The following is a 7,911-nucleotide window of genomic DNA, read 5'->3' as shown; positions in this document are numbered from 1 at the left end:
TAGAAAGAATAGTTTAAATAGATTCTTTATGCTGAACCAAACTCAAAATATTGTGAGTTTCTTTTTTTTTTTTTTTTTGAGGAAAGAAAGCAGGTGCCTGGACCCATCGCTCAGAGGTTCATATTCGGGGAGTTGGAATTGGATCCAAGGACCTGATTCACTTTGGAGATGCCTCTTTGAAGCCTGGTTTGGGATCCACTGGAGATAAAAATCCCTCAGACAACCACCAGTTCTCAAAGTCTCTGATTATCTGTGCTTAAATAAAATAGAAACCTACCAGTTGCATTCCAGAAGATCTTAAGACAGAAACTCTTTTTAATTGAAACTTACTGATGAAATCTCTCATGAAATTTTCTGCAAACATTTTCTTTTCTGCAAAATGCTGTCTTCCCCAACATATCAGATTGCTTCGATATTTGGTGGAGAGGTTATAGAACAACACATTGAATTAAAGACTCAGAGTTCTGGGTCTAGGTGTCAAAGCATTACATAGGTGTATTTGTAAACTGCCTATTTATAGAGGTAGATGATTCAGTGAGATGAGTGTCCATGAAAATGGATTATGGTCAATACCTAGAACAGCGTCTAGCTCATAATAAAGCAAAAAACCAAACCAAACCCATTGCCTTCAAGTTGATTCTGACTCACAGCCACCCTACAGAACAGAGTAGAACTGCCCCATAACGTTTCCAGGGAGCAGCTGGTGGATTTGAACTGCTGACTTTTTGGTTAGCAGCCGTAGCTCTTAACCACTTCGCCACCAGGGCTGGCCAGCTCATAACAGGAATGCAAAAATATTTGTTGAATGAATGTGTTTGGAGATAAAATTTTAAGCAAAGATTTTAAATTGTGGTTTCACCAATGTAATTTAAACTACCCCTGAGCAATCTTTTTTTATTTCAAGCTCTCCTCTCCATGTCTTTCTTTTTCTTCTTCTCCAACCCGTCCTCACACTCCTAAAAAGAAATGGGAGCATCGTGCATCCCTACACTGTTTTGTCCTAATAATAGATAGAGTCATGGAGCGTAGATTTCTCTATAGGAAACAGGATGTCAAGTGTGCTTTAAAAGATGGCAGCCTTTTCACCCTGCAGTAGACAAAGTTCCATAATCAATTAATAAATTTGTGTTACGGATATATCTTGCAGGCCATCATCACCTCCAGAGATGCAGCTCCTGCTGACTTGACAGTGCCGGATATTTATCAACCAATATGAATTTCATAAAGAAAATGGGAAGTGCTCTTCTGTTTTAATGGTGTGTGAAGGATCATCAATACAGCTGCCAGTAGAGCAAAGAGGACAGGCAATGCATTATAGGTGGGCCACATAACATTTCCTTGGTGCTGTTTCTTTTCCATTGTGCACTTAGATCTCAGTGTTCTATTTGCATTGGGGGTCAGCGGTGGTTTATACTTGGGTATGGAATTAAGTGGAATGGAAAAGTGAGAGAAGCAGCAAACTATTGGATTTTTTTTGTGTGTCCTCTCTATTTGCCTCTCAAACTGTCGGCTTTAAGTGACTAAAGAAAACAAACTCATTGCCATTGAGTCAATTCCAACTCATAACAACCCTATAGGACAGAGTAGAACTCCCTCACAGGGCTTCCAAGCAGCAGCAGGTAGATTCGAACTGCTGACCTTTTTTTGGTTAGGAACCAAGCTCTTAACCACTACGTCCAACGCACAATGCCTTATTAATTAGAGTTCGTCTCTGGGGGTCAGGGAAAGAAAATGATTTTAACATCCTGATACAAACTCTGGCTTGAGTTTAGCAGAAAACCTAATCTGTGTTCGATTCCACTCACTGGAAGCTGTCCTAGATTGCAATCCTTACAATCCTTCCTTTAATTTCTCCTTGCCAAGAGTCGTGAATAGTCAAAAAACAAAATTTACTATTTTGAGATTTTTTTCAGAGAGTAGCACTTTTCAACTTTGAATGAGAAAATAAGACTGTGGTAGAGAAAATAGAAAACTAACACACTTATGATACAGCACTCACTGTGAATTAGGAAATTTTACCCGTTGATGTCCACAGTCAGTGGATTCAAGTCAAACAGACGCATCCAGAATGATGGCAGATACCTGTGCATAAGGAAGATGCACTCTCCGTAACTGAATTTTCTATTGCTCTATATTTTCACATGGACCTATTTTCTAGAATCATTTGAACATAAAAGTTTCTGCTTAAAAAGGGCATGTTAAACATTTTGCTAAATAATTGGACATACATTTTGTGATAGAGCTGCTCAGCATAGCTTTAATTTAGAAAGCACAACATATGGTATTTCATATTGCATTCGTTCAGCGGACTAATTTCAAAAAGTTTGACGCTTTATTGAGTATTCTGCAATGTGGCATTAAATAATGGCTTGATGTTTGTTATTAACTTCCCATTTAAATGGACTTCCCATTTAGCATGGGAGCTGATGGAATTTACTAAGTAAGTTTTAATAAGTTTTGAGGTCCTGTAGAGTTCAATGGTTCTATGATTATATTAAATTGCTATAGAAAGTAAGTGTGACTAGTGGATGAGGTTTTGATACTGAAAAGGTACAGTGTTTGACAGGAAGATGTAGATGTCAAGATGTCCAAGTTACAGCCTCATTTCCCTGGATTCAGGTGAAGAGCTTTTCTTCAGAGAGCATGCTTGACAGTACACTATTGTAGAGGAGACTTGTTCTTCAGCCCATCTTGGTTGGGACATGAACTTTGAAGATCTTGTGATAGTTCACCCCACAGTCTCTTACTAACAGTGCTTTCTATGCATGGCACATTGGATTGGTGTCTTGTGTGCAGAAGACTGATATTCCCGACATACTGGAGGCCAGAGGTCACTTGAAGTGTTCTCACCCACTTAGGAAAGCTTGCTGCCCTCCATGATATATAAATACTGGGGAATATCCATAGAAATGAGTGCTTTCATTAATCCACAGGATTGTTACTGATTGATCCTATTTATCAAGGCAATTTCTAACCACCTCAAAGGTATAAATGAACTAATGCTGTATTTTTGAAGTAAATCTAGTTTGTGTTTTTCTCAGCACAAGTTAGGTAATGAGGACATGAGAATCACTGGTTTTTGTTTCGATGCAAAACCCAAACTTTGAACATCTGCATTTCCAATACAAAATTTAAAAAATGATCAGAGCGAACATGATGTCAGTAATGGATATCCATTAATGATGTAAGCTGTTTGATAAAGAGAATGCATTAAAACATGCAGAACAACTTCCTATATAACAAAATACAACCCGCAAAAAGGAGTAGAGGTGTTCACATAATTTGAAGCGAGAAAAGTGTTCAGATCTAGAAGAAGGTGAAACAATTACTGTAGTATTGCCATGGAAAGTATGCCCAAAAGTTATGGACTTAAGAAAGATTCCATCACTTTTTTTAAATTTCTTTTGTTGCATACTATCATGGCTTACTCTGATATCTCAGTCTATATATCTATTTTCAAGATGTTTGTAAGATATTGGTTGAGTAGCTTATTACTGAATGTTATTAACCGTAATAGTCAAATTTGGAACTTATTGGAAATTGCAACGGAAAGGTAACTAGACTTCCTTACTTGGCTCAGAAGGGCAATTCCAAAGGTTATCCCTATGTTCCAAAACGATGAACCATCTAAAGGAGAATATTGTTGCTTGTCCCTGTCACAAGTGCTGACACATTTCACACAGCAAAAAACAATTCTTAACTAGACCCCTTCCTCTTCTTCCTCAGAGGCATTTGCCTTGCACAATTGTAGGTTACAATCTATATTGACTACCATGAGACACTGGATTAATGACTAACAAACAGTAAAAATTATAACTGCAAGTTCTTTTTTAAAATTCTGTCTTGTGAGAGAATCAGTCTTTTTTATATAATACAAATCAATTTGAGCCTTACTGTTTCAGCAAGATGCTATTATTCATATTAAGAATAGGTGAAATATTCATCTCTAATACAGGGTCGCTATAGGGTCACCATGAGTTGGAATCAACTCAACGGCAGCGGGTTTGGGTTTTGTTTGGTTTAATTCAAGATACATCTGATTCAGCTCTGCTGAGTTTTCTCTACTTTTGGAAGACAGCTAATACTTGCTATGTACACATTCTCGACATACCTCATAGAGCTGACTCTGTTGTCGGCAAGAGGATCCAATATATTGAATTATACTGAATATATGTCCACATTCTCTGGTACCATGCTCTCCATACTTATTACCTTCCAGCCACACTAGCTTCCCTTTTTTGCTCATACACCCCATGTTCTTGCCCTTGCTCTTGTGCTCCATGTCTGAAACTTACCTTCCTTAGTTTTACAGAGAGGTGCTCTCCTAGTCCTTCTAGTTACAATTCAAATGTCATTTTAAACACATTTTTAAGATGCCCCTGACCTTGTTAAAAGTAGATATTCCCCCCTGCATATAAGGCTATTTTTATTCCCATTATAGTACTTTATACACTCTGACATGATCCCATTTCTTTATCCGTATTTATTGTTTATTTTCTTTTCCTCACCCAGATTGAGTGTACAAGCTCTTTGAGGGAAGGAATAGTTTCTGTCTTGTTGATCGCTGTATCTCAGACACCCTGAACTGAAGTTAGCACATAATAACCAGTTGCCATCAAGTAGACTGTGTCTCATGGCGACCCCGTGTGTGTCAGAGTAGAACTGTGCTCTATTCCATGGGGTTTTCGATGGCCGAGTTTTTCAGAAGTAGATTGCCAGGCCATTTTTCCGAGGTGCTTCTGGGTGACCGCAAACCTCCACGTTTCAGTTAGCAGCCACGCATGTTAACTGTCTGTACCACACAGGGACTCCTGGCACATAATAGGCAGTCCATATTATTTACTAGGCAATTCCACTTAAATAACTTCAAATGATGCTGTTTGGGAACATGTAAGCACTCAGACATCTCAGCATTTGCAGTGGTGAATACACTAGGCTGCTAACTGAACGGTTGGAGGTTTAAGTCCATTCAGAGGCACTTCGTAAGAAAAGCCTGGAAATCTGTTTCCAAAAAATCAGCCATCGAAAACCTTATGGAGCACAATTCTACTCTGACACACACGGGGTCACCATGAGTCAGAATTGGTCTGACATCATCTGGTAGAGTTTGCAATGTTCAGCAGTAGGACATGAACCCAGAGATGTAGGAGAAAGGAAGACAAGGAAGGGAACCAGATCTTGTGTTAAGAGGTTTTTGTGTTACAATTCTTAGTCATCTAGTGCTGCTGTAAGAGAAATAGCACAAGTGGATGGCTTTAACATAGAGAAATTTATTTTCTCACAGTCTGGTAAGTTAGAAATCCAAATTCAGGACATCAGCTCCAGGGAAGGCTTTCTCTGTCAGCTCTGGAGGAAGGTCCTTGACCTCGGTCTTCCCTTGGTCTGGGAGCATCTCAGCGCAGGAACCTCCAGTCCAAAGGACGCGCTCTGCTCCTGGCTCTGCTTTCTTGGTATGAGGTCCCCAATTCTCTGCCTGCTACCCTTTCCTTTTATCTCTTGTAAGAAAAAAGGTGGTGTAGGTCACACCTTAGGGAAACTCCCTTACATTGTGTCAGAGATGTGACCTCAGTAAGGCTGTTATACAGTCACACTCTAATCCTTTTTAACATAAAATTACAATCACAAAATGGAGGACAACCACCTAATCCTGGGAATCATAGCCCAGACAAACTGATACACACATTTTTGGGGGGACATAGTTCAATCCATGACAGAAGCCAGGAAAGATCTGAGCAGGAATGAGATATCATTCAGTTTGCAATTAGAGCATTCTGATGGAAGCACGTACTGGAAGAGAGAGAGAGGGCTGAGGGAGGTGATTCCTAACCTTGCCTTCTCAAAATAAATTCCACCAAAGAGTTTTTGCATTTCTCAAGTACATAGGCTCAGAGATCTAGAAGGCAGCTTGAGGAATAAGCCAGCAGGGTCTTCCCCTGCTGTCAGGTAAGAACATATGGTTGTATATCACCTGTCCTAGTCACTTATTTTGTAGGCAGTTGAGGTTGGTAATTTCTGTGTTAAGATAAAATAAACAAAGACCCAGCGATGACCCAGATACATAGTTGTGACTTAATTTAATTTATTACAATGTGAACTGAATAATTTTTTCCACACCTGAGTGACATTGAATAGCACATAAACCAATGATTTTATGTCAAAGAGAGATGAAAAGAATAAAGATTATGAAATGAGCAGCTTGCATTTGATCAGGCGGAGTAAAACTAAGAAAAAACTCTCACTACTAACAAAGAAGCAAAAAGTCCCCAGACTAGGAATTTTGGTCCGGGTTCCTCAGCATCATTATTCTCTGGAACGAGCAGGCTGCTAGTACCCCAGTGCAGAGCAAGATGGACGGCAAGTACTGAAAACATGGGCCAGAGGTTGGCAACCACTGCAGAGAGGCCGCAGGGGTCTGAGGCTGCTGGGCAGAACACTAAGTGGTTGAGAGCCACCGGTCAAACCACCCAAGGGTCGGCATCCATAAGTGAGGAGGCTCAGGGGTCGGTGGCCGTTGGACAGACAGTCCAGCGGTCGATAGCCAACAGGTGCACAGCCTAAGGGGTGGCTGCTGTAGAGCAGGGGTCTCAATGGACGGTAGCTACTGGACACACAGCCCAGAGGTCTACACGATACTGGGAGGTAAGCACCGGAGATGGAGGAAGATACGGGAAGAAAGCTGGTTCCTTGGCAGGGTCTGGTCACATAGTAAGCAGTGGAAGGGCAGCAAGAGTTGCAGGGCTCACAGTTGGCTGGCTGGCAGCTGGTTGGTTCATTGCAGGTCTCTTGGCAGTTGTCCAGGAGCCAGGAACTGCCTTGGCAGGTACTAGGTAGGCAGATGGCATCTCCACAGCTCACGTTGGTAGAGCAGCGGGCACTGGAGGAGGGGACAGGAATATGGCAGATATTCCTGAGGGATCCCGAGCTGTAGTTTCCAGGGCAGTGGTTGTGGCAAGACATAGTGAGGTTTCTAGAGCAGGCTGTGGTTGGGTAGAAAGAAGTAAGTGTCTCAAGTTCGACTGTGCCCTTTGCTTGGCTTGGCCCTTATATATCCCTAGAAGGGGGTGGTTCTGTATACAGACTCTTTTCCTTGTTGTTGTAAGAGGCTGCATCAGAACGCATCATTATAGCCCAGGAATTGGTACTCCTACCTCCCATAAAACCAAGGTTTCTTGCAAAGCTTCCCATCGATAAAGAATAGCTATGAACTAGTGTAGCTAAAATTTTAATAGGATCTTTCCTTCTTAAATCATCCAACAAAAACAGACATTTTAGAGGCCGTACACTTATTCCAATTATAACCACCATTGCACAAACATTCATAGAATTCCTTTCTTAGAATTGTCTTTAAAACTTACACTTCTTGGAAACAGTGGCAAATTTTTTTTCCTTCAGGGAGAATTCTATTCATTTTGGAAACTGCCAAAAGTAAATAAGTTGGAAGCAAATGTATTGAAACAGATAGTGAGCAATCCTATAACCTATAAGGTTTGGAGCAGAAAGAGTTTAAAAACACTATAATATGGAGCCCTGGTGGTGCTGTGGTTAAGAGCTTGACTGCTAACCAAAGGCAGTTCGAATCCACCAGCTGCTCCTTGGAAAGCCAGTTCTATGCTGTCCTACGGGGTCACTATGAGTAGGAATCAACTCAATGGCAACAGTGTTTTGTTTTTTTTTAATAATATAGAAAAATTCAATGTGCTCAATTTTGTGTTTTATTTTATCTCAGAATCCTAGTAGAAAGGGACTTCCCATCAAAACATCTTTATTCACAAAATTTGTGTTCATTTTATTCATTTAAATAAATAAACATGCTGAGTCAAGATGTAAACTTGGTCTTTGTTTGAGATTTTTTTTTTATTTAATAAAAAATAATAGTTGGGCTCATTTAAAATTACCAATCCTGCATTGAAC

At 40.2% G+C, this 7,911-nt stretch overlaps 1 protein-coding gene across 1 annotated transcript; it reads right to left on the bottom strand.

Moving 5' to 3' along the window:
* Positions 1-6,324: 6,324 nt before the first annotated feature.
* Positions 6,325-6,957, bottom strand: LOC101349775 (keratin-associated protein 26-1). Its single transcript, XM_004390842.1, has one exon. The coding sequence runs from the start codon at positions 6,955-6,957 to the stop codon at positions 6,325-6,327; it is 633 nt and encodes a 210-aa protein (XP_004390899.1).
* Positions 6,958-7,911: the final 954 nt, after the last annotated feature.

This window comes from Trichechus manatus, unplaced genomic scaffold, assembly GCF_000243295.1.
Source record: "Trichechus manatus latirostris isolate Lorelei unplaced genomic scaffold, TriManLat1.0 scaffold00334, whole genome shotgun sequence".
NCBI classification, from domain to species: Eukaryota; Metazoa; Chordata; class Mammalia; order Sirenia; family Trichechidae; genus Trichechus; species Trichechus manatus.
This window is presented reverse-complemented; position numbering and strand designations above follow the sequence as displayed.